Source organism: Phyllostomus hastatus, unplaced genomic scaffold (genome assembly GCF_019186645.2).
Source record: "Phyllostomus hastatus isolate PE091 unplaced genomic scaffold, TTU_PhHast_1.1 phas_contig_86, whole genome shotgun sequence".
NCBI classification, from domain to species: Eukaryota; Metazoa; Chordata; class Mammalia; order Chiroptera; family Phyllostomidae; genus Phyllostomus; species Phyllostomus hastatus.
Genome location: NW_025333977.1, coordinates 68,627,145 through 68,654,003, shown reverse-complemented (window position 1 = coordinate 68,654,003; position 26,859 = coordinate 68,627,145). Strand labels below are relative to the sequence as shown.

The 26,859-nt window shown below is 36.9% G+C and overlaps 1 protein-coding gene across 4 annotated transcripts in view; it reads left to right on the top strand.

The window, feature by feature from the left end:
• The first annotated feature begins 7,055 nt into the window (after positions 1-7,055).
• The window catches only part of TFG (trafficking from ER to golgi regulator), a 36,644-nt gene continuing 16,840 nt past the window's right edge, over positions 7,056-26,859 (top strand). For 2 of the 4 annotated variants that reach the window (XM_045850752.1, XM_045850750.1), the window contains exons 1-5: positions 7,056-7,299; positions 10,591-10,817; positions 13,946-14,029; positions 22,408-22,554; positions 25,897-26,064. In XM_045850752.1, the coding sequence (XP_045706708.1) occupies positions 10,634-10,817; positions 13,946-14,029; positions 22,408-22,554; positions 25,897-26,064 (583 nt within the window). In that variant the 5' untranslated portion in view covers positions 7,056-7,299; positions 10,591-10,633. The remainder of the gene's footprint in view (positions 7,300-10,590; positions 10,818-13,945; positions 14,030-22,407; positions 22,555-25,896; positions 26,065-26,859) is intronic. The other 2 variants (XM_045850748.1, XM_045850751.1) reach the window with 2 other exon arrangements.

Sequence of the window (26,859 nt, the reverse complement as noted above, 5' to 3'; positions counted from 1 at the left end):
GCAACATTGTTATCAAAGAATATTGGGAAAGCTTCCAAAATTCTATTTCCTGGACATGAGTTGTGGGCCAGCCTTCTAAACTGGTCTAAGTATTGCAGTTTCAGGCTGCTATGTTAACTCTTTTCTGCACAGTAACAAAACTTTCTGAAACTTGCTTTTTTCACTCAATAAAATGTTTTTGAGATCTAATTACATGTGTATGAGCATATGTTTTTAATTACGCTATAGTCTTTTACTTGAAAATAATACATTAATGAGCATCTATCTGTGTTCTCAAGTTCAAGTGTTACCACAGGAATAGAGTTGCTGAATCATATAGGGTTGGACATTTTAGATATTGATAAGTATTACCATACACCCTTTAGATTTCTATCAATTTATGCCCACCACAAAAAAGTATGTCAATTTTGCCATAGCCTTTTCCATAAAGTATTATGAAACTTTTTGATTTTTATCAAACTAGTATGTGAAAATGACATGTTGTGGTTTTACTTTACATCTTTGCTTATGAGTGAGTTTTTCTTCAAGGAAATGGCTTCCTGAGTATGCCTTGTTTAATTATGCATCTCCACGGCAGGACAAAAGCAGGATCATCAGCATAAATGTTAGATTAGAGATTTGAAAGCCTCCAAGTACCAGAGGCTGATTTGACATGTATGATTTCTAGAATCTGACATTCAGGTTTCCTAAAAGAGCAGAAAAAAGCTACTCTTTTTTTTTTAATATTTACTCATTTATTCATAGCTAGTGTATTTTTAAAATTTTATTTTTCAATTATGGTTGACATTTCATATTATTTTGTATTAGTTTCAGGTGTACAGCATATTGCTTAGACAATTACATAATTTAAAAAGTGATCCCTCTGATACTTGAAATACTCACTTGGCACCATGCTAAGTTGTTACAATGTTATCAACTACATTCCCTATGCTATTCTTTACATCCCCATAACTATTTTGTAACTACCAATTAGTACTTCTTAATCCTTTGATCTTTTTCACCCAGCCCCAAAATCCCCCTCCCTTCTGGCAACCAAGAGTATGTTGATTAAGTTACTCTTAATCAAATGAAAAGTTGTGAGATGTCCTTGTACATCTTGTGGCTTAGTCTTTCAAGAGTGCACAGAGGACACAGCACTGGTTCTGGGAAACATAAATGAGAAAAGGCAAACAATTTCAAATTACCCAGAGATAAAATCCTATACTTTTGGTGAAGCAGGATAGTAAGAAGCTAGGGAAATTCTTTGACAAGTGACATAAGGGGAACTGAGACAAAACAATTAAACAGGCCAAACAATTTGAGCAATTCAGTCAGCTAGTGAATCACAAGGTTTTATCTTTCCTAACCAAGGACACCTAGGAGCAAATGGTTTACACAATCCAGTATGTCCCAGGGAAGACTGGCCCCAGTCCTGGTCCCTCTGCAATGATGTTCTATGGAAATAAAACTAACCTAGCCAAAGAACATGTATGAATGACCCATGGACATGGACAACAGTGTGGGGATTGACTGTGCGAGCAGGGGGCAGGCTGGGCGGAGGAGAGGAAAGCAGCGAAAAACTGGGACACATGTAATAGAGCAATAAAATATTTAATACAAATAAAAAATTAAAAAACTAACCAATGACCCTATATGCATATTTTGATGAATCAACATATCAAAGGACATGCTTTGAAACCTAAAGGATATTCTGTTAAGACCCTTCCCTGAGACAGCCCCTAGGATTTCCACAGGCCAAAGAAAGATAAAAAGCCTCAAGACAAAGGACACATGCCGTGCTTTCTTCGTGCTCTCACTGGAGCACGCCCACACCTGTATCTCTGCTTTCTCCTAAACTCTAAGGGATCCCATGAGACTTGCAGTTGAGAGCACCCCCTTGGGAAGGGGTCATGTTATATAGTCTTTCTCATAAGTCAGCTGGCGACTGCTTGGCGAACTGCCTACAGAGCAACCTGGCACCTAGGAATAGACAATAGTAACACCAGCTAACTATACTATTCACTCAGCTTTTATAGAATGTAGGTTCACTCAAGGCAGAACATCAACATGCTTTAATATCCTACTCACGCTCTAACAATCTAGGAGGAACACACAGCAGTCAATGGGGGGTAACGAACCCAAGTCTCAGCCAGCGGGTCCGGGGGACAGTACAGTGGGAGCCAGGAGAACAATGGGCAGTGGCAGCTCATCCTGGGCTTACTCTTCGACCCTATCTCCAGGGCCCCCTTTTCTCTGACTTTCCAGTGAGCTACCGCAGTGCCACCTTGACTCACTTCTGTCACAGTGACTTTTAGTTCTCAGTGAGACAAAGCAGCCCTGCCTAGGCTCTCTCCTGCCGCTCCTTCTACCTTAAGCCCTTCCTTTGTTTCATTGTCCCCAGCTTTAATAAGCAGACTCTCAAAATCACCTGGACACATGTTGTGAAATCTTCCCTGGGCAAAGACCAGAACCTGCACACCATTGGCTCTCCCAAGGCAGAACAGCTCCTGCCCAGATCCTGCCTGGTAACATTGGGAACTAGGAACTCACCAGTGATGGCTGCTCACTGTTTCTGGATGGCCCTATGAGTTTTCATTCTTTCATTCAATAAACATGTATTAAATAACTAGGAGGGGCAAGCCTCTAGGGTTATACAATAGAGGAAGAACTGTCTTCAAGGAGCAATTTCTCCAAAGAGAGGTTGGACATAGAACCCCCTGGTAAGGCAAAAACATTTTAGGGTCTCAGTGGATGTGCAACTGACAGGGCAGACTGAAGTGCTTTGTTTAGCTGGTGCTAAGAATGACTCACTCAAAGGTGCATGGTAAGAATATCATAATTTTTTCCTTTATCAACTCTGCATGGGGTGGCAGCTTCTTTTGTTTATAAGAACAGATTTTTTTTAAAAAAATATTTTATTTATTTATTTTTAGAGAGGGAAGGGAGGGAGATAGAGAGAGAAAGAGAAACATCAATGTGTGGTTGCTGGGGGTCATGGCATGCAACCCAGGCATGTGCCCTGACTGGGAATCGAACCTGCGACACTTTGGTTTGCAGCCCACGCTCAATCCACTGAGCTACGCCAGCCAGGGCTTATAAGAACAGATCTTTATGTTTGGCCAATGGTGGGGAGGCTGATCTGCCCAACTGACCTCTATTTGGTTCTTGTAAGTTTCCCCTTCTGTTCGGAGTTTGCTCATTTAGCTGACTGTCTCTATAGCCACAACAGAGATCTTTCTGAAGAGGGACCTAACTTCTTTGAAATTCTCACACCAGGAGAAACGTACATCCTTTCTTTGGCTCCTCTGAGGGTGGCTCAGATGACTGAAATTTTCAGAATGACTTATACTAAATGCTAAAGGGGACGATGAAACACAAGTTTCACCCAACTTGCTTATGAGGTTCATAGTCTTTGTTCCATTTCCTGTATACTCTGCAAACCTCCTTTCCTCATTCTTAGGATTCCTCCTTTTCTGTTTGAAGAGTTCTAAACAAACAGACTTTCAGGGAGACAGAGCAGATGGTAGATACGTGAGCTGACTGCCTCTCTCAAACCCACAGTATAATACTGTAAAACATGGAAAGTAACCTTTGAACATCCAGCCTCCTTCCTCCCCTTGCTACAAGTAGTGTCAAAGGTGTTTCCTTACACTGAGTCTCCTTTCTTTGCGTATTTCAAACTTGGACATTTCTGATTCAGGGCTATTCTTGGTGTTCATTTAAAACCAAATTTACCTGCACATAACACAGAGGGCTAGGTGAGCATGAAGTTCAATTGTCTCTGGTTCAGTACCTTTCTAAGTTCCACACACACAAAAGGTAAAATATTTTCTAACAGTACTTTAAAGGTGTGATTACATATGGAATTCCTAGAACAATCTTCTTAATGAGTTGATTGATGACTATCCCAATAAATGTGACCATAAGTGCTTAGTAAGTGATACTTATATGATAACAGCCTTGTTAGCTTCACTAACAAAAGGCACCAGTAGGTAAAATCGGTATTTCCACATGCTGTGGAGAACTGTGTTTTTGGTAGCCGTGGTAACTGGCTCAACTCAGGTTATTACTCTGTGGCCAGTTATCACCTCCATGTTTTGGGAGCTTAAGCGCAGAGACCTGTAGCATCAGCAACTGTGGGCACATTACAGAAACAGTAATAACTGCTTTATTGACTCAACAACTTGACTCGTTAAATGCCTACTATTCACACACAGGGCAGTCAATTCCAGATGCTGGAGGGATAGACAGAATACAATCACTGGCCTCAAACTGGACGGCGGCAGGGTGGTTGTGGTGGTAAACAAGATATTCAAAGACAGAATTATAAGTAAGAATACAGAACAATAATGTGAGATTTCACAAGGAACTAAGTATCTAATTATAAAATGTTTTGTACAAAAAGTAAAGGCTACAACATAGTATTTACAGTCTTCAATAAGACCACAAAAATATACCATTTACACTTTCCCCAAATAGTCTTAATGATGCCAACAGTTGCCATTATCTTATACAATTAAATATTTGCATAACCTGCCATCCATCAGTCCATGTATGTGCATATCACCAAGATACTCTCATACAAGAGATGTATACAAGAGGCACATAGCAGAAATTAGAAATACAAATGTGTGGTATACCTCCTTAGAGAAATATGGTTCAGCAATGAAAATAAATGGACTCCATCTGCATGTAACAGCAGGAATGTATTGAGTGCAAATATTATGTCCCATTAAATCATAGATACATACTCTATATAATGTTTATAAACAAGTAAAACTGAATATATTCCAGTAACTACATATGTGATTAAACAATATAGATGATTGAAAAAACCAACAAAACCAAAGGAAAGATAAACACAACATTCAGGAGAGAGGCACGGGGACCATGTTGGGGAGGAGTACATAGGGGGACAATTGGTAATGTTCTGATGCTTGGATTGTGCAGTGAATTCTAGCTGTTCATTGTGCTCTTAAATTAATTTAAACAATGCAGTGGTTATATAAGATCAAGAACAGGAAAGGTCACCAAAGTTTTGCGGAGAATTTAGTAGTAAGCTGAAATGAAAATGGGTAGAACATGGCTTTGTTATTAAGGTGTTTATAATATAAAGGTGGCAACTTGACAAACTCAGATGATAATTTTTTGTGCTTATCTATACATGCTCTTATATGACATATAAATAAAGGTAAATGTCCTCAATTTCATGTCCAAAGACAATATTTTAAGCCTGTGTCCAGCTGGATAGCAGGAGACAAAATCTTTTATAGTTCTTTTTATTAAAAAAATTTAACATGTTTATTTCTGGGGAATCCTGGAGAAATGCTTTAATGCTGCATGATGTTACATAATGTTCTGGTGTCATGTCACCTGAGCTTCTGGTCTGGCTTCCAATCAATGCTTTACTCTCTCATTTCTCACTTCTTACCTCAGGCAGCTCCTGCTTCTGCTTTGACCCGAGGAATCATCACTATCCCATCTTTCAACTTGAATAGTGCTGGCCAGGAACAGGTTTTAACATTAAATAAGGCTTCAGTAATTGTTTGGGGATGAAGCATGAGGGAATTGTAAAGAATTTCCAGCTGCTTTCAGAGTCCACAAATCCCAGCCCCACCACAAGCCCACCTTATGAGTGCCTATCTCGCTAGCTTCCAGCCGGCCCCATTGTAGCAGGGATCAGTTTATTTCCTTTCAATGGCAGTGCTCTTGAGTGAGTGCCCATTCCTGGGAACCTAGAAAGAAGAAATTCTTTCCCCTTATTCCAGGCGAAGGTTCATCCTTTTAATCTCCTGCCCTAGGATCTCCTGACCTCTTTATAGGAAGATTGAAAGTGGTAGTATTGGCTTCCTGGCAGGAATATTTTACTTTTACCCATATTTGTGTGTTTTTATACAATTTCAAACAATCTCAAAGACATAACAATATTATTATTGGACAGCAGTCCACTTGCCCAAATCTGGATTACTTAGTTCCACATAACAAGCAAAGAACTATTTTCAGAGATGGTGAAGAACTGTTTTCATTCCTTCTATAAAACTCGGCTCCCCAACTCCTGCAAGCAATTAATTGCTCAAAAAACAATACACACAGTTGCAAAATACAATTTAGAGGCAACAAGTCTTCTAAGCTCACATATTTCACTTTCAAATATACTCATATTGTCTCAAAACCTAATGACTGCAAAAAAATCACATTATCTACAATACTAAAAAATGACTTCTCATCTTGAATTTGTTTTACTCAAGGTCCTTTTATCTGGTGAATTAATCGGGGAATAGATGAATTCGAACTGCTCATTGCTTAGTCTCTGTCTCAAAAGGCAAAACTTGCCTGTAACTTTGAAAATATCACTCGCTTATCCCCAAATTTCACGACCCCCCCCCACCCCAATGTAGGGTTCAGTCTGGGCCAGGACTTATTACACAAATACATGTATTCAAAACAAATGTTTTAGGTAAGAGAGACAGAAAGAGTTTGTAGTGCACAAATGCCTTTTCCAAATAGGCTTCTGGAATCGTAAATCAGCCTTAATTTTCCAGCCTTTATCACTTACACACCCACAGGTTTGTCCTGTCGCATAAACGCTACTGGAAACTCCTTGCTCACAAACTGATTCATCTGCATTCCCACCACAGTACTTGGCAAAGCGTAGGCGCCCAAAAATGAATGAATGAGTTAGTACAAGAGAGGCGGGAAAATGTTAGGCTTTGCGAAATATGACGAAGATAACGTCAATGGTCACAAAACAACAAAACGCAGTCTTGGACAAATGCCGATTTTCAAACTGGGTCTCAAAAATATTCCAGAACACCACTCTCTACACCCCGCCTACGGGTGACAGACCAGAGGTACAGTACAAGCTGTCAGGGAAACCGGAAGTGCCTGGTCAGGTCCGGCGCTCGAGTGCGTCCATTCAGCTCGAACTTCCTATACTCGATGATCTAGTGAGAAAGCAGAGACTCCGCCCTACGCAGGCCCGAACCTCAGCAGCTCCAAGAGCCGCTGCCGCTGCGCATGCGTTCTGGAGTGGACTGCTGGCAGTGAGGCGGGGCGAAAGGACATTTTTTTTTTTCCCTTGCTCCCGCCCCTCTTCCTCCCTCACCTGCCACGTACTGGGCCTCAGAGCTCGCTAGGCTTGGTGCGTCCGTGCGATTGGCCGGGGCCTGCGCGATCCTGAAAGCGAGGTGCGGCAACTGAGGAGAGCGGTGGAGTGGGACGTGACCGAAGCCGCCGCAGACGTCCCAGAGTCCGGCGGCCTTGCACCGGTCAGGTCAGCGGAGACCTGCGGAGAGGCGGCAACGCGGCCTCGCCAAGCCGGTATGGCTGGTGGAGACGGGGGCGCAGCCGCTTTGTAGGACTGGGCGAGCAGGAGACGAGGAAGCGCGGAGAGGGCCTTGTTCGAACCCGCGGGCGCCCGGCGGGTGGGGCCAGAGGGGCCTTGGGTAGGGGCCGCAGGGGGAGGGGAGAGAGGCTGGGTGGGGCCTGGCGTGGGGGAGGGGGCCGCCGCGGTGGGAGGAGGGGTCCACAGTGGCTGGGAGGCGGGTCTCACGGGGCTGCGGGGGATGTTTGGGCCCGAGAGTGCTGTCGCGATTTTTCCGGTTGGCTCTAGGAGTCGGACTGCCCGAGGCACAGGAGAGGGGATTTGGAAGGCCTGTGGTGGTCGGGCGCCTAACCTCCACAGGGGCTTGGAAGGATGAAAAGGGTGGAAAATGGTGCCTGTGGGAAGAAGTTGATTGGGGTCTTCTAAGAAGAAGCAATTTTTTTGTCTATGTCCCCACGTAATGAAGTGCCGAAGTGCCGTTTGAAGACCCGGCCCAGTTTCGTAGTGAGCATTATAGCTAACTTTTAAGAGTTTACTTTGATATGCACTGTACAAAGTATTTTAGATGCATGGTCCAAATTTAGATATTCCTATTTTTGCATATGATGAAAATGAGGCTTCTTGAAATACTTGCGTAAGGTCACATGGCTTGTAGTGGGAATCTTGACCATCTTTCTCTGGTCAGACAGAATTGGAGGCTCTGTGGATTCTTCGGTATAATCACGGGTTGATTTTACTTAGAATTTCTTAAAGGAAATTGCTACCCTGTAGACGGGCCTAATCACGCCCCTCTGAATTTGAGCAGGGCCCCACCCATAGGGTTAGTGGAGTTGTAGGCTTGGCCACCAAACCTAGATCCTGGTTCGAGAGGCAGTCTTCTTATGTGTCCTTGGGCATTCCACTTTATTCTCTAGTTTTGAGAGCAGTGTTCCTGTTGGGAGGTTGCCTAAGTTGGTGGCTGTGTCATTTCTGGACTTAAGAGGGAGTGGAGCAAGGACAAGAAAATGCTGTAAGGATCTCACCAACAGTCCTGGGTAGTAGTAGTTCATGCCAGTCTCCATCTTGTGACTGAAGTTAGAGAAAAAGAGGTGGCACTAAATTATACTGTTACATTAAAAAAAAAGATGGGGATGGGATTTCCCCTCGAAGGGGAACTTCTGTGGTGTGCTTAGTTTTGTGATATTTGTGCATGATTTAAAGAGATGACTGCACAAACTGGGGACAGACTTTGGAAAGAAACCTTAGTTCCTGGCCCTGGAGAGTTTACAGTCCATGGGAAACACCAAGGAATAGGTGAATTTGTAGGCAAACGTAGCAGATACAAAGTGAAGGAGACCAATGTTTTGAGATCCATTGGTGAGCAAGAATCCCCCACAATCAAAAGGGCATACATACTATCAATAATATCTGATGTTGGAAATTCTTTTAACTAGGAGTATGTCTGTTTTCACTTTTAGCTATATAAAGAAGGTACATTGTGAAGATCTAACTTAGGAGTTGACCTGACGATACAGCTTTCTTCTCCCAATTCCTTTACCAGAACTTAATATTATTTCTCATTAGTCTTTTGTTCAGGGAACCAGCAAAAAGTGTGTACCTACTATATGTCAGGTTCTATTCTAGGTGCTGCGGAGAATAGATAGTACTAAGCCCTGGTCCTTAGCTACATTACTGTTGATTTACACAACCTGTAGGTAGTAGAAAGCAATATTGTTTTACTGAAGTTCTTTATTACTGTTAGGCCAGGGGTGTCAAACTCATTTTCACTGGGGGCCACATCAGCCTCGAGGTTGCCTTCAAAGGGCCGAATGTAATTTAGGACTATATAAATGTAACTACTCCTTAACAGTTAAGCAAGAGCTTGGAGTTGCTGCGGGGTAGACACAAGGCGCCAGGCCGGATAAAACAAGGTGAAGAGCCGGATTCGGCCCGGGCCTTGTGTTTGTTTGCCACCTGTGTGTTAGGCCATAGAGCAAACAAAGTGTAATCTTCACTGTCTTGTTGAAGTAATCATACTTCAGAGCTTGGCACATATATGTATTCCGGTAAATTTTTCCTAAATGAAGAGGTCAGGTTTGGCTAACAAGTGAAGAGGTTGTATAGAGGTTTCAGTTAATCATAGTCTTCATGAGAAGTCCATTGTGAGAATTTGCAAATAAAAAACTAACTGGATTCTTATTTTACATTAAGATAAACACAGCATCCAGATTGTATAACACAATACATTCTTATGAATTGACCTTAGAGTGTCCGATTCAGTATTTAATGTCCCATTTTAACTTGGGGCATTAAAGATTTATCAATAAAGTACCTGTTCAAGGATGGTGAGATATTCATTTAAGGAATAGTTGCAAGGGCATGGGGCATTTATGTAATATTCACGAAATGAATTAGGATTCATGAATATTTCAAGTATTTTAAGGGTTGAGATGTGTTGGGGGCAGGAGGGGTGCTTTCTTCAGACACATACACAGACATATACACATAATAATTGTAAATAACTATGGATACCAAGTACAATGTTAATGAAATAACAAATTTAAGAGGAGAAAAAAGAAAGCTACCAGTAGTAAAGCATGAGGTTGAAACCAGAATGTAGCCAGTAGGAGATTAGATACTTTAAGCATTCTGAGAGATCATTTACTTGGAGCAGGAGGAAAAAGGAATTGATGCTAGGGGAAATGTTCAGTGGTTATAGGTAATGTATTCAAGAACATCTTGGTCTTGAAAAGAAAAGACAGGCCTGGTGTGTTGGGAATAGATAAAAGTGGTCAAAGGTAAAAAGCAGGCAGATCAGTTCAGAGTCTTTCGCAATAATCCAGGCAAAAGATGATGGAGGCTTGAATCATGCTAATTAGAAGTGAAGACAGTAAAGTGATTGCATTCTAGAGATAAGGTAGTGGCAACTAGGTTTTAGATTTGTTAGCAATTTGGTGGATACAAGTTGTGAGGAAAAGAGAATACATGTGTATCTTGAACAACTGGAAGGAAGGATGGTCACTGAATGAAATGGAGAAGTTTTAGACTTGTTAAAATAGAAATCGAAACGGTAATGTCAGATAAGCAGTTAAAAGGTGGGTGAAATAGTAATAGACATAAAAAAACAAAACTTATTTTCTTACGTGAATAACAAAGTTACCTTCAGACCATTTTAACATGAATATGGTCACATAGGAAGAGTGAATGTCTCTCGATGGTCCAAATTTCTTAGATTCTAATAATAGCTTTGCTTTTTATCTTTTAAGATATGTTTTATAGCTGTTTAATCATCAAAACCATTTTCTCAGGCTTTCTCTAGAGTTGTATATATCTGACATCCTGGAGTCCACCATGAATGGACAGTTGGACCTAAGTGGGAAGTTAATCATCAAAGCTCAACTTGGGGAGGATATTCGACGAATTCCCATTCATAATGAAGATATTACGTATGATGAATTAGTGCTAATGATGCAACGAGTTTTCAGAGGAAAACTTCTGAGTAATGATGAAGTTACAATAAAGTATAAAGATGAAGGTAAGAGTGTTTCTAAAGTTAGTTTTTCAAAACGTAAGTATAATATGTATTCTTTTGCCTATATTTCATGGAACTGTCTCAGAATAAAAAATCAGTTCTGTTTCATGTTAATTTGAGTGCCGGCTTCTTTTACAATATCTCATGGAATGTTTGTGTAGTTATTATTTTGTAAGTTAAAAATAGCTAAGGGATATATTATTAGAAAAGGGTTTAAGGGATATAACATTTGTCACATGTATTTTACAAGCATTTTTTTCTCTTCTGTCTAGGGAAATCTGGCTTTCTTTTTGCTTTCAAAACCAAACTTTCTCTTGTATTTCCTGAAGTGAAAGGGATGTCACTAGGTATTGAATAAAAAAGGATTGCATGGTTGATCAAATATGGAAAAGCTTATTTAAACAAAGACAGATGTGTTCCTTTCTTTTAAATTTATTTATTATTAGAGAGGGGAAGGGAAGGAGAAAGAGAGTGAGAGAAACATCAATGTGTAGTTGCCTCTTGCGTGCCCCCTACTGGGGACCTGGCCTGCAACCCAGGCATGTGCCCTGACTGGGAATCAAACCAGCGACCCTTTGGTTTCCCAGGGAGTTGGTCAATCCACTGAGCCACACAAGCCAGGACAGATGTGTTTTTTTATGCAGGAATTTATGCTGATATGTATTGTCAATTTATAGCATGCAGTATTCCCAGACCCATTTGACCATGAAACTATCTTTAAGGAAATGGATTTTAACATAACAAATGTTTCACCAAACACAGGGGAATTGTAGTAGTAGACTACCTTCATTTCCTTTTCTTTAAACCTGTTCTTTTTGTTAACAACTACTGAAATTGTACTTTAGGTGGTTACCAGTATCTTTTTTACTGCTGAATTTATTTCTAGTCTGTTTCACTTTGATCTCAATACTCAACATTGCTATCCATACCATCCTGTGCTAAATACTCTTATTTCTTAACATCTCTGACACTGTGCTGTCCCCATTTTCTTCTTTTTCACTAATAGCTTCTTCTCTTTGTCAGTTTATTGTAATAGTAATGACAACTATTACAATAGAAATTTTAAAATCTCAGTGGTTAACACTCAAGAAATCATTCAGATACCCAGGTTGACATCAATTCTATCTTCAGCACAGGCTTACAAACTCACCTTGAGCAGTGTTAGCTGGGAGGCAGATGGATAAAGGTAGACTGTAGAGGAACACATGGGTAGTTGTACTCTGTGGGTCTTGAGGTGGTATATTTATATCATTTCTGCTGACATCACATCATCCAGACCAGGGTGTCAATGGGTTGAGGAATATCTGTGGTTGGATAGCCACTTTCTGACAACTTATACTGTGGAAGGTAAGTGTAAATCACTGATGAACAGCTAAGCTACAGGTGTAATTCTCCTTTTTTTTTTATAATACATACTCTAATGTTACTCAAAACTAATTTTTATGGGTCACTCATGATCAGGAACAATAAAGGAAAACAACTTTCTTCCTGTTCTTTTCCCAGTAATCTCATCTACTTACAATATACTGACTTTCACACCTTTGACTTCCAAATATGGGCTTTATCAATTTAAATTACATATTATTAAGTATTTTTTTGACTTTACAAATTAAATTAAATTTTTTTGACTTTACAACTTGAATTTTACAATTTTCATTTTACTTGAGATGCTTTGCTTTTACTTCATACTTGGCATATCTTAACCTGTTTATCTGGCTTTCTCTTAACTCCCTTATTTTTATTTAGGTCAGGGTCAACAAGCTTTTTCTTTAAAGAATCAGATACATATTTTAGCATTGTGAATCAGTCACATAAGCCCTCCGTCTCATCATTTAAAAAAAAACACTTTAAAGCATGTAGAACCATTTTTAGTTTGCAGTCTATAAACATAAAGATTTGTCCATTGGTTGCAGTTTGGGGGCCCCTAACTTAGGGTATCCTGATTATTAAAACTTTGTCCTCTACATCTAGTTACTATGTAAATTTGTTTTACATGTTATTTTTAAGTGTTTTGAATTGTACAGATTTGTGTTTATAACTTGTGTTCTGGCTTAGGTAAACTTCTAATCATCAGATATACTGTTTCTGTTGTGGAATTCAGAACAGAAAAAGGGCAGTCAGTGAAAGTTTCCTTCTTTTACATATATACTGTATTTTCTTAAAAATGTGTTTATGAGTAGAATCCCTGAACCTGAACATTAGATGTGTTTGTTCCAAGAAGTGGATCAGGTTATAAAGAGCTGAAAACAATTATAAAATTCTTTGTTATGGCTTTTATTGCCAAATCTGCCCAGTCAGTGTTAGAGTTGGTGTAGTAGAGCAGTCTCCCAGCCTCCTGAGGACAGAACTTCCCACCCAACCCAACTGTGTCTATGAAGGTTCTCTGCAGAAGCCCCTGACCTACTCCTGCCTGTGGCTGCTTTTCTGTCCCTGCTCTCTCTAGAGAACATTTATTTACCCCCTAGGCCTTTGAAAGTTTTGAAACAAGCAGTTGATATGCTAATTATCATATTCTTTATCCTTGTGATCTAGGGGATTTCAGAATCTGGTGTATATGAATTTTGGGGGGCGGTGGGGTGAGTTGATAATTTTCATTTTTAAATTGTTAGTGACCTGAAAGACTGTAGTGTCTATCCATTCATTAGGGCAATTCTGCAAACGTCTTTGTAACACTTTTTGTTATCTTTACATTCAATATATGGCTTCCCTGCCATTTGTGTCAGTGGCATTTTAGTGTACTTAGAATTAAAATTTTAATCTTGAGGATCTTTATTATTTTAGCTTTTGGTAAATATATTTACATTTTCTGAAATGGAAAGATGTAGTCTAAACCAGTAATTTTGATATTGTTGCCATGCATATCCTGGTGACTAGTAAAAAATGACTTAATGCATTAATGTTAGCTATATTTCGACTCTGCTTAATGATACATACCTTGTCATTAAAATAATAAGCCAAGTTGACCTAATATTTTTTTGAACAAATACATCTTTCCTAGATCTCTTAATGTGTGTATAAGGTTTTTATGGGAGATTCTAATTATGCCCTGCAATCTGAATTTTGGATTTTAATTTAATGTATATTGTAGTTTACTGCTGATACAAATCTGACACCTCTTTTTTTTTGTACAGATGGAGATCTTATAACAATTTTTGATAGCTCTGATCTTTCCTTTGCCATTCAGTGTAGTAGGATACTGAAACTGACATTATTTGGTAAGTGGTAAGCTTGCTAATATATTTACTATTTTATTCATTGTATTTTCATTTAAAGACTTTCTGGCTTTTTTTCCTTTTAAATTCAGAAATTCAGAAAAGATTCAGAATTAAATGATGTATTTTCAGCTATATCAAAATGTTTGAATTATTAAGGCTTAATTTTATATGTAATTATATATAATTATGGTCATGTGTAATTATAATTGTATATATAATTAATAGAAAATAGTCATGTTTAAAATTCCTCATCTGCTTAGTTACCCTAAAGAGTAATCTGTGTGATGCTGGCTGCATCTGGCCTCAGTGTTACTCACTTCATGGAGGCTGCCTGTTTCCTGCGACAGGCTTTGCTGCTAAATGCCTCCTCACCCTTTGGGGGAAAAAGCAGGGAGTTAGGTCTGGACTCACCTGAGAACCCAGCGTCTCCTTACTGCTATATCTCTTCAGCTTTTCATTGAATTGGTGGAGAGTTTCTCTGCATGCTGACAATGTTGAACTTGAACCCTGTGACTTCTGAAAATGTTGAACTTGAACCTGAATGCTGAGATTCTGGAAACCAGTGATTAAAGAAATCCCCCCACCCGTTTGTGTTCCTGAAATGGTTTACAGCAAGGAACCGCCTTCCCCATGTGATTTAGATATGACTCACGGATGCCCCTTTGTTTATGACAGGGTCAGACACACACCCTTCAAATTCCCGTTATTTTCACATGATATTTGATTAGCTGAGCTGAGTGTACTCTTTGACCAATATGGACAAAATACTGGCTATCTTGACTTGACCAAACTTTGGTTAGTCTTCTCTCCTTCCTTCAGGCCCCTAAATTTTGACCCACCCTCACTGTGGGCTAGCATATAGCCCCTTCTTATTTAGCTCTCCTGAAAATAGGCTGGCTTCGATAGAAAACATTCTTTGATCTGCAGGGTGATCACTGCCACCTTCATCCATTCATCCCACATTCCCATTGCCAGTTCTTTCTAGCCTTTGTTTCCTATTCCCTGTAAAAGAAATGTCCAACTGATCTTGAAAACAGTTGCAGATAAGAGTGGTCAGAGAGTTCCATTATGTCAGTAATCACCCCCTCATCCCACACATCTCATTGCAGTAGTCCTTTATTCTTGGAATAATCTCTTCCGATAAAGTTTCTATACCTTAAAAAAAAAGTAATTTTTGCCACTTTGCCACAAATAATTCTAGTGTTAACACTACCTTTAAATTTTGTTCTTGAAGATTATATAATTATTTTCTGTGATGTGTATGTTTTTACTTATTTTCAGGGCTTAATATATAGGCCTAATACCTTAGACATTATTTTTTAAGGAGTACTTAAAGATTAGAGGTAGTTCTGATAAAAAAAAACAAGTATAGGACTACTTCTAATACTCTAATTTAGATTTTGTTTCCTTATAGATTTAACATATTTGCAAGGCGGAACTCTTAAGGGACAAGATAGAAATTATTATAGAGTTAAAGTGCTAGCATGATTATGTGAACAGTAAAATGTGGACATCTCTTCCTAAATGTTTTGTTTTGTTTCAGATTTAAAAGATATGACGTGGCACTGAACCTTACAGTTCCATGAAATATGATTATGATTAGTTGAATTAATTTGTATCTCTTTCATCTCCTTCTAGGATGGGTGAATGTGAATCAGACTTTAAAATGCTAATAACAAAAACTGTTTAGAACATTTTTAAATAAAAGGTGTTTTTTAAATAACATTGAATCTAAATTACCACTCTTCGCTAGCTACCAGGCATATTAGATAAACTGAAAGCCCTCCTTCCAGAAACATTGAGGATGTGCTAGGTAAAGATTACAAATATATATTTTGAAGTATGTACCTGAGCTCAGGAGAGTAAAGGAAATGTCCAGGGAACCAAAATAGATGGAATTTAAAAAAACAGGGCCTGAAGTACCAAAAGCTGAGACGTGGGGTGCTTTTGGTGATGATAATGAAGTTGTTAGTCTGCATAATCTGAGGGCTTGGCATTTGGTGTCTATGTGTATAGGCATTGGGTCTTAGACCCTCAGTGGGCTATACTCTCAAAAAGAATATAGAAGAAAAATACCTTTTTTTTTCAGATTTTTATTTGTTTATTTCTAGAGAGGGGAAGGGAGGGAGAGAGAAAGAGAGAGAAACATCAATGTGTGGTTGCCTCTCACGTGGCTCCCCACTGGGGACGTGGCCTGCAACCCAGGCATGTGCCCTGACTGGGAATCAAACCTGCAATGCTTTGGTTTGCAGCCCGCGCTCAATCCACTGAGCTATGCCAGCCAGGGTGAAAAATACCTCTTTATTGATAACATGAAAAGTCAAGGAAATGATATAAGAACTCATGTCCTGGGCTGTCGGGGGTTTGTGCAGGCATCCTTAAGGATTCATAACCATGTCCTCAGGTGTGTTAGGTTTAAATTTAAAATACCTGTTCAGTTTGGGAACTCTCAATTCCAGATATTACCAAAAAACAATAGCAAGAAACAACTGCAAAAATCTCTGGAATGGTATGTTCTTAATCCAGGTCACATAGGCTTTTCACAGACAAAATCTTGTTGGTGAATTTAACAGTTTGAAACCAGTAAGATACATGAAACAGTCCATGTGAGGAAGAAACAATGGATACAACTAATAAGATTAGACTTCTAAGAACTTTAATTAATAGAAGTGATATCTATAAAATGTGTTAAAGTTATTAAGACATGAAAGAAAAAATAAATATAAGAAAAAGGCACTGAAAAAAGAATAAATTTTAAATAGAATTTAAGTTTTGCTGGTGAAAAAATAATCATTGAAATTAAATACAAAGTGGGCAGGTTGAATAGCAGATTAATTTCAGCTGAAGAGGGAATCAGTGAAGTGAAAGGTAATCCAAAGAAATTACAGAACAAAGCACAAAAACACAGAGATGGAGAATAGGATATGAGAAAATAAGAAAGTCCTGCCTATTTCCATTAAGATTTTAAAGAAGGAGATACTGGGGGAATGGAAATATAGGAGGAAGTAGTAGCTAAGGACTTTTTTAGAATTATATAAAATATATAAACCATCTGATTTAGGAGGCACGATGAGTTCTGAGCAGGATGAGTAAAAATAAATCTCCAATGGACATTTGTCTTGAAGCCAGGAAATATATAAGGCAATGTGATAGTCTTAAAAGTAGCCTGAGAAGGACACATGTACAAAACCAAGGTGGAGGGTGGAAGCAAGGGAGGGCAGTGGATTTGGGAGGGATGGGGGAAGGGGTGGGGAGAAATACAGACACCTGTAATTGAACAACAATAAAATAATTTAAATTAAAAAAAAAAAGCTTGAGAGAATTAAGACTGCTCACCAACAACACAATTATACTGTTAGACTTCTTCATAGTAATAATAGATGCTAAAAGAAAGAATAACATTTTCAAACTGTTCAGAAAAACAAATACAAAAGTAGAATTCTATAGTTTGTTAAACTTCAGGAATAAGAGAAAATAAGAACAAAGACTGAAAACTTACTACTCACGGACGCTTGTTAAAAGAATTTTTAGCTGTGGTTTCAGAAAGAGGGAATTGAATCTAAAAGAATGGAGAAAGATGCAAGAAATTGTAAGCAGGTAAACTGGTTAACATTTGTAAATTAAATGATCACTGATTATAAAAATCACAGTTATGAATAAAAACAAGATGGAACAAAAATACCTTGCAATAATTATATATAAGGCAGGAGCGTTTGAAAGGAATTAAACTATTTTAAAGAGTTGTATTGTTTGGGAAAAGGATAATAATTATAGATTTTCTAAATTGAAGTATGCATGTCTGAAATGTACCAGTAACTATTGTTAAGACTATAGCTAGCCAGTAGGGGGAGAAGAGGCAAAGGGTATTTGGTTCACTAGATGGCGAGGAAGCAGGAAAAGAGACAGAGAGAAAGCTTGATAAATAGAACAAAACACTAACCACAATATACATAAACAGATTAAATGTACGAGATAAAAGGTAGACACTCTTACTGGAATTAAAAATGCCGATTATAGGAGGCATACTGAAAGATTATTATGCACAGTTTGAACTAAAGAGCTAGAAACACATAGACTAGACAAACTCAAAGATAGTTGGTAATATTAGTAGAATAGACTCTAAGTGAAAACTTTATTAGTAGTAATCACAACAATGATAAAAAGAATAATTCACTAGGAACATATAACAATTCTGAACACTTACGCATCATAGTCTTAGTTTTATCTTAAAGGAAAAATTGGCAGAAAAGGGAAAACAAATTCACAATCATGGGAGAACTTTTAATACTCTTCTCTCAGAAACTGGTAGATCAGGTAGGCTCAGAATTAGCAAGGATAGGGAAAATTGGAACAAAACAGATACAAGTTTGATCTTGTGTATCAGTCAGGAAGGGATATAGATTTTTTTAGTATATATGGGTATTTATGAAAGTTGACCATATACTGGGTTTTTCAACAGATATTACATGCCAGAGATGTCCTAGAGATCATATTCTCTGGCCTCATCAGAAGCCACTGGACAAAAAAAGATAACCCAGTTTCAATACTTTTGAAGATAAAAATATGCTTTTAAAGTAAGTCACAAAAGAAATAGTAATGGGAATTAGAAATGCATGATGACTTCTACATAACAAGTTTGTAGAGGGTGCAAAAGCTAACCTGAAGGGATCTTTATAGCCTTAAATACAAAAGAACAAAGTAAACCCAATAACTTGAGGAAAATTAAGTAAAGAGCAGAAATGAACTAGAAGTCAGGGTATTGATAGTATCAACAATTTTGAAAAGATACAATTAGCAAAGCTCTATTAAGATTAGTTAAGGAAAAAGAAGGGGAATAACTGAATCATCTTCTCTAAAAGAGAAAACATTCCTACCTCAATCATGTTAAAAAGTCACAGCAAACTGGAAATAGAAGGGTACTTTTTAACCTTATGTTGGGCAACTATCACAAAGAACAATTGCTATATACCCTAATATGAAAAGATTAGAAAGTATAACTAAAATACTAATTATAATTATAACAAAGATAAATCTAATGATTGTTATAGAAAAAATATAAAATTTTAATTTAAACCATGAAGCAGGGGAGGATGAGTTTTGGGGAGAGGTAGGGAGATCTAATTACTGCTGTATTGCTTTCTTATTGATTAGGAGCAAAGATGGGAGAATGAAGATTTAATGAATGTGTATTTAAAGTGTTTATCTTTTTAAATGCTTGAAATTATTAAAGTCATATAAAATTATACACTAATAAAAATACATAGTTATGGAATAGGGAATTTAAGCTTTTAATTGGGTGGTATATAATACACGGTATTCCAAAAACCACTAAGTAGATGACTTTAGGTCATAGGCCTTATTAGGGATATATAAGGTTTGTCCAGAGAAAGTCCAGCCATTGTTAATATAAACAGTTTGGGTGACACTGGTATAACCTGGCAGCCAAGGAGAGTGGACTGGAATGCTCTTGCTTGAACAATGATGACTTCACTGTCCTAGTCAGTGGGAACGGTAGACCCTGTTGAGTGAGCATGAGTACTGTGTAGTTGTCACATTCAAAATGACTGAGCAAGTAGTGCAGCGAATTTGCATCAAATTTTGTGTTAAGCTTGAACGTTTCTCTGTGGAAACTATTCAGATGATTCAGAAGGCCACAGCTGTGGGCAACTGGTGATTAGCAGCTTCATCATGACAATGCACCCACTCATGCATCACATCTCGTGCAGAGTTTTTTGGTGAAACATCAAATCACCCAGGTGGTTCAGCCCCCTACAACCCAGATTTGATGCCCTGTGACTTCTGGCTTTTCCAAAAACTTAGTGGTGGGCGGGATGGAGGTTAGGGGATGGGAAGATTGAACAAAAAGGAAAAAGGACTTGGACAATAAATTATTTCAAGCATATAAAAAGAATAGAAAAAATAATAAAATGATCATAAGAGAGTCAACCAAAGAAAAAATCACATTTGAAAGGGAAGAAATTTTAGACCATCGATGAGATTCAAGAAACTGTGATGGGGCAGCTGATGACAATTGGGAAAACTGTGTAAGGGCCAAGGTGCCTACTTTGAAGGGGACTGAGGCATCATTGTCCTATGTACAATGTTTCTTGTATCTTGCATCTTCTTCAATAAATGTCTCTTACAATTAAATGGTTGGATACCTTCTGGACAGACCTTGTATACGCTGGGTTCTTAAAAGTTCTGGTAAGAGATCACACACATTGGTGCTTCAGCCAGAGACTACCAGTACTATAGCTGTAGTTGAACAGATTTGGGTATATTTTGCATTAATTTTATATGTGTAGTGTTAAATTAAAAAAGGACAAAGTACGCCCAAATAACTTAGAAGGAAGAAAATAATAAAGATGAACCAGAAGTCAGGGACTTGAATTAGCAAACTTCTATTAAGATTAGTAAGGAAAAGCACAAATAAGCAACATTAGAAATGAAAAGGAGTATAACTACAAATACTCTGCAGTGAGTGAAAATGAACACCACGGGAAACAACAGACTGTCTCAGTAAAAGTGTGTGGAAAGGGTTGTACATAGGTCTTGGGCTTGTATTAGGTGATTTTGGAGAAGGTTTAGAGAAGTGGGGCCTTGCTATAGATTGGATGCTGTAAGGAAGTGGCAGCTGTGATCCTATGATTGGGCATCTTACTAAACCTTAACCAGAAGATGGGAGGAATGAATTGAGGCTAAAGTTAAAATTGTTAAAATAGCAGGAGTCACTCATGTTAGCCAGGGATGTTTGGTCATTTTTGTGGTTCGGTCAGTGTTCTTGTTTTTGTCTGAGTTCTCACATGATCATGGAGTGGCTTTGCTTTTGTCTTAATCACAGTAACAGAGTGATCTATTCTGGTTGGTGTTCCTTGAAATTGTTCATGTTCAGCAAGAGAATACCACAGCCTACCTGTGAGTGCCAGGCCAGTCTCTAGCAACTACGGCAAACAAACACCATGGCTTGTTTTACAGTACCAGTCAGTACCTGGCTGCTTTTCTTTTTTCAGATATTAGAGAAAAACCAGTAATACCCAGTAAAAGCCAATAATTAATGGATATAGGTAGGAGATGATATTGAATTTCCTCATAACTATATAGGGTGTGTGTCAAATACTGGTGGGTTGTGTTCTAAAAGCTTATATTAGTGGTTTGATGTTTGAAATATATTTAACCCTAAACCAGTATTTTCAAATAAATTTCCTTTTCTAATATGATAGCTTAGCAATTTGTATGTATGTGTACTGGCAATGCATAAAGGCATTTTAGTTTAATTTTTCAACTCCTATCTTGAGGTTTGCATTCAGAGCTTTGTGTCACTTTTTTTACCTCACCTCAGTGGTGACAGTGTTTGTGGCTGGATGAAGGATTTTTTTTTTTAAGTCAGCTGAAAGTTATTTAGAGAAAACAAGTAATTAAATGAAGTAATGCCTTCCTTAAAAAAATGATTATTGAATAATCTTGACTTTTTGTTGCTTACATACTGCTTTTGGAAGTACAGTTGACTGAACAATACCACAGTTAGGGGCATTAAATCCTCACTCAGTCAAAAATCTGTATATAACTTTTGACTCCCAGAACCTTTATTAATAGCCTACTAATGACTAGAAGCCTCACAATTAACACAAATAGTTGATTAACACATTTTGTATGTTATATTTATTATATATTGTATTTTTATAATGTAGTCTAGAAAAAAATGTTAAGGAAATCATAAGAGGAGAAATATATATACTGTATTTATTGGAAAAAATCATTGTATAAGTAGACCTGTGTGGTTTAGACTTTGTTGTTCAAGGGTCCACTGTCACTACATTTAAGGTCAGTGGTGGTATGGATTCATGAATCCTGCACATTTTTGTTTTAATAGGTTACTTTTTAGATCAGTTATATTAGGTAGCTATTTTTTTAGGTCAAAAGTGGATAAGAGGGATAACAGACCTATTAGTTATGTGAAAATTTATGTGTAGAATAAGGTCTTTATTGTATTATTTCAAGAATATAATGGATAAGGTGAAGTTAAATGAGCTTTTGAAGATATATAATTTCTGTTATATTAAAGTTTTCTATAGATTTTAATTTATTTTACTGTAGTTGAATTCTAATAAACCTTTTTAAACACTATGGTCTAAGCCATAGATCTGGCATCAGCAAAGACTGATGAATATTGTTTTTTTTTTCCAAAAAGTATATTATTCACAATAAATAATTCTTTCCTTAAAAAGAGTTACTATTCAAATGACATCTATAGGTACCTTGTTTGATTTTGTTACACTTTTTAAAGATATATTTATCTTTTCTTATTGCATGTTATTCTGTTGATATGCTTATTCAAAAAACATTTCCTAATTTTAAGCAAATTAATTCTTTTATTCCAGTTAATGGCCAGCCAAGACCCCTTGAATCAAGTCAGGTGAAATATCTCCGTCGAGAACTCATAGAACTTCGAAATAAAGTGAATCGCTTATTGGATAGCTTGGAACCACCTGGCGAACCAGGACCTTCCACCAATATTCCTGAAAATGGTAGGCTGAATCCATGTTTTTCTGATTTATTTTTACATTTTTTTGCAGATTTTTTTTAACTCTTCAGTAGGAATGGGTTGGCACTCTCTTTGTCACACCTTCGTATTCTTTTCTCTTTGTACTGGCATTCATGTGTGTATTCCCAAACCTGAGGTTCATCAGGGTTCCCTGGAGATTTTGTTATACCAGTTCCTAGATCTTATTATAGATCTCCTGGAGCACAGGGCCCAGAAATCCCATTTTTAAAATGCTCTCTGGGTGATTGTTTTACAACTAGCCTCAATTCTTATGTTTGTGACAAAGTTAATTAATGAACCTTAGGAATTGAAATCATTTTATTTCAATTGGTATATGAAGTAGTTTCAAGAAAAAAATAATTCTAAATTAGTATATTCAAATGGTATAAAGATTATCTTAAACAAAATTTTTAATAATTATATGCAAAGAAAATTTTTTTCCATTTTACAGATAGCTTGTACTATTTATATTAAGATGAAGCAAGATTTATCAGTAAATTTGGAACTGGCATAATTTTGAGACCAAATATATTTTAAAAGTGAAATTTAAGTATGTATTATGAATTAAAAGTATATTTTAAAAACACCTGCTTTTCTCAACTTTTAATGTTTTTGGATGTTGTACTTAAAAATAAACTTTTTAGAATAATTTTTGTGTTTGCTTATAAGTTTTACATGCTTAAAACTGTTACTGAGTCTGGATGACTGCATATGAGAGGCTGAATCGAAAATGATTTTGTGGAGAAGTGGCATTGTGTAATCCCTTGCAACATTTAGGCTCTGAGATAGTTATTATTTGACCCCATTTAAATTTTGGAGTTAGTTTCCTTTCCTTAATTTAGTTGTATTTTAAATAAAGACGCATTTTTCATAGTTTCCTTTTTCTTCTCTTTCTCCAGCCATGTGGAACTGTGTTACTGGTAGTGCTCAGTAAATATTTGGTGATTGATTAGTAATTCTTAGTTCCACCTCTCTATTTCAGAACATATTGGAGATTTGCTGAACTACTATAATGAGATTCTCCTGGCCTCTTTATGATAAAACTTTTTATGTTTTTAGGTCAAAGCAAATTGCCTTTTTTGAACCTTGTCTTTCCAAACAGAAAGCCCCAAATTAGGTCAAGGATCTGAAGAAAACTTTTGACCATTTTCCCAGAAGAATTCATAGATGCTGACACAACAACATTTGCATATAATTACATGGGGTATAAATATCTATAGAATAATTTGAAACTTAGATAAAAATTCAACAAGTATAGTCAGAACTGTACAGAAATGACCTACAGTAGCCTACAGTCTGCTCCAAGAAATAGAATTATAAGCTTTTTTGGTTTTGATGTGGTATCCTTTTCGTTCTCATTTATTTCTTGCTACTAGATTGACTACTTTATCAGTTTTTTATTTCCATGTTTTCATGTTTACTTCTTACCAAAGTGCTTTATTTTTAGAGATGATTGTAATTTATTTTTTGCTCCCTCCCCTGTACTTAGTAAGATCACTTACCTCTTGACCACCTGCCTTGTATGAAGTTCCTAAGCTTGTAAGCTCTTAAAACATATGCTGATTTAATAATCTCAAGAAAAATAGCATAAAATAAGCCAAAGAAGCTTCATCAGAAATTGAAAGTCTGGATCACAACACTGTCAGTCATCTATCATACTCTTTAGAACCATGTGGCTTGCTCTAAATCAAAAAAGTGCAGCTGTCTCTATTTTTCAGTGCTCTACTTCTGTAGTGCTCCTTTTGTACACTTGTTTCCTCTGTGAGGAAGATAATGTGTAGGCTGTATTAGATACTGGATTGACCTGTTGCAGTAGCTCTAGCAGCTATTGGAGCAACTAGTATAGGTGGGTGGACACGCAGTGTTTTCTGATGGATTTAGTTCGCAGTTGGTGGAAGGGTGCATAGGTAGTGGAACAGAGTAATGTGGGGGGAATAATTCATAAGATTGATGTGATATGCTCTTGGGGTGTAGCGTTGGACTTACAAAAAGGAAAATTGGTGAGGAAGATAGGTGCCTATCTACCTTACTTTAAAGGAGTATTTATAGAAATTTAGGTAATATTCGTGTAACCAGTGGATGGTAGGAATAAATGAGAGCTGCAAGCCCATGTTTGCTTATATTCCCCCTTAGTACTTAATGTTTTATCACAAGATAAATTTTTCCTTGATTAAAGAGCTAGTCTAATAACTGATGTTCATTTACTTGCTTGGTAACAGAAAAAAATTAATAATTATCTGTTAATTGAGTAATGGTTTAGCAGTATTCTTTTTACCTGTATATTTTATTTTGTTTTTGATGTCTTTTTTTCTTGGTCTCATGTTTCTGTTTGTAAAATTACCCAATTACCCTTTTCTTTTACAAAGTAGTCGTATAAATACTTATCGAGTATCTTAGTATCCATGGAAGAAAAGCATGGTTTTAAATTAACCTGGCTCAAAATATTTAGAATTTTATTTTTCTATTTTAAAACTAAATTATTAAAAAAATATTTAAACCTGTACAAAAGTAGATATAATACTGTAATGAATCCCATGAACCCACACCCAACATTAACAGTTTATCAAGTCATAGCACTGTGTCATCTACACTCCCCCCCCTCGTTATTTTGAGCAAATCCTAGACACATATAATTTCATCTGTAAGGATTTAAGTAAGTAAGAAGTATTTTGAACAAAGACATAGCAAGTTAAAAGTATGTGTTTAATGTATTGGTAGGCTTGAGATGTCCATGTAATTTAGTAGTGGGCTAATAAACAAGTAGAAATAAAACATAAAAGATGATAACTGTAACTTTAGTTAATATCTTTTCCTTTTACAGAATAAGGGAATTGTTCAGCCTGTCTCTGATATTAGGATATAGGTCTTGGGGCACCAAAAAGAAAAGTAAAATGTTTCTGTTTGTTAAGGAACTTGAGGAACTTGTATTTTTTTTCTCATCTAATAATTCTTATGGAAGAAGGTTGATTTAGTTTTTTGAAAAAGCTGTTATTATCTTGTATTTCTTTTTTACTTTTTTCTAATTAAAAAATAAAAATTATAAACAAGTATAAAGAAGTAGAATTATCTATAATACTGCATTCAGAAATACTAACATTTTAGACTATATGCACATATTTAGAGTGTGGGATAAAAACAGGTTTACAGTTGTTCGTATGGAAAGTAATATAATAATAAATAATAATACAGGAATAAACTCCTATGTTTCACATACTCAGAACTGTAAACCTACTTTTGACCTACCCTGTATTTCCCTATCTTCTATTTGTTAGCCCTTAGTGAGTATAGGTAAAATGGAAACAAGTTTTGTTTTTTCCTTTTACAGAAACTGTGGATGGTAGGGAAGAAAAGCCTGCTGCTTCTGATTCTTCTGGAAAACAGTCTACTCAGGTTATGGCAGCAAGTATGTCAGCTTTTGATCCTTTAAAAAACCAAGATGAAATCAATAAAAATGTCATGTCAGCGTTTGGCTTAACAGATGATCAGGTTTTAGGTAAGTTAGTTTCTTCCATCCTTCACTTGGTTTCTCTTTCCTTCCCTCCCTTTCCTTCTCTAAAAGAAGGATAATTTGGGTATAGTGAGGTACACAAATCTTAAAATTGAATACATTTTACATATGTATGTACATACATAAAACACCATCTAGGTCAAGATGTAGATGATTTCCAGCACTCGGGAAAGCCTTCTTACGCCCTCTCCCAACTAGTAGAATACTCCTCTTCATAGAATAACCACTATTTGGTTTAGGTAAATTTTGTTGAAAATAGAAATCAGAAATCTTATTTTAATAAAATCTGAACCATTTGATAATATTATTTCATAATTTATAAATTTATAATTTAAATCTGAAACAAATAATGTTTGAGGATTTAAATTATATTTGATATCTTAGTTTCTCTTCTGATCTGAAGTTAGAAAAATTTAAATGTAGATTTCTGGTTAAATTGCTTTAGTGTAGAAAGTGCTATTATATGAGTTTTTAAAAAATACATACTTTATTGATTATGCTATTACACTTGTCCCTATTTTCCCCCTTTGCCTTCCTCCACCCGGTACCCCTATTCCCTCCAGTAACCCCCCACCCCTTTTAGTTCTTGTATGTGAGTTGTGCATTTAAGTTCTTTGGCTTTACATTTCCTATACTATTCTTAACCTTCTCCTGTCTATTTTCTACCAACCATTTATGCTACTTATTCCCTGTACCTTTTCCCCCTCCCTCTCCTTTCCCCACTGATAACCCTCCAAGTGATCTTCATTTCTGTGATTCTGTTCCTGTTCTGGTTGTTTG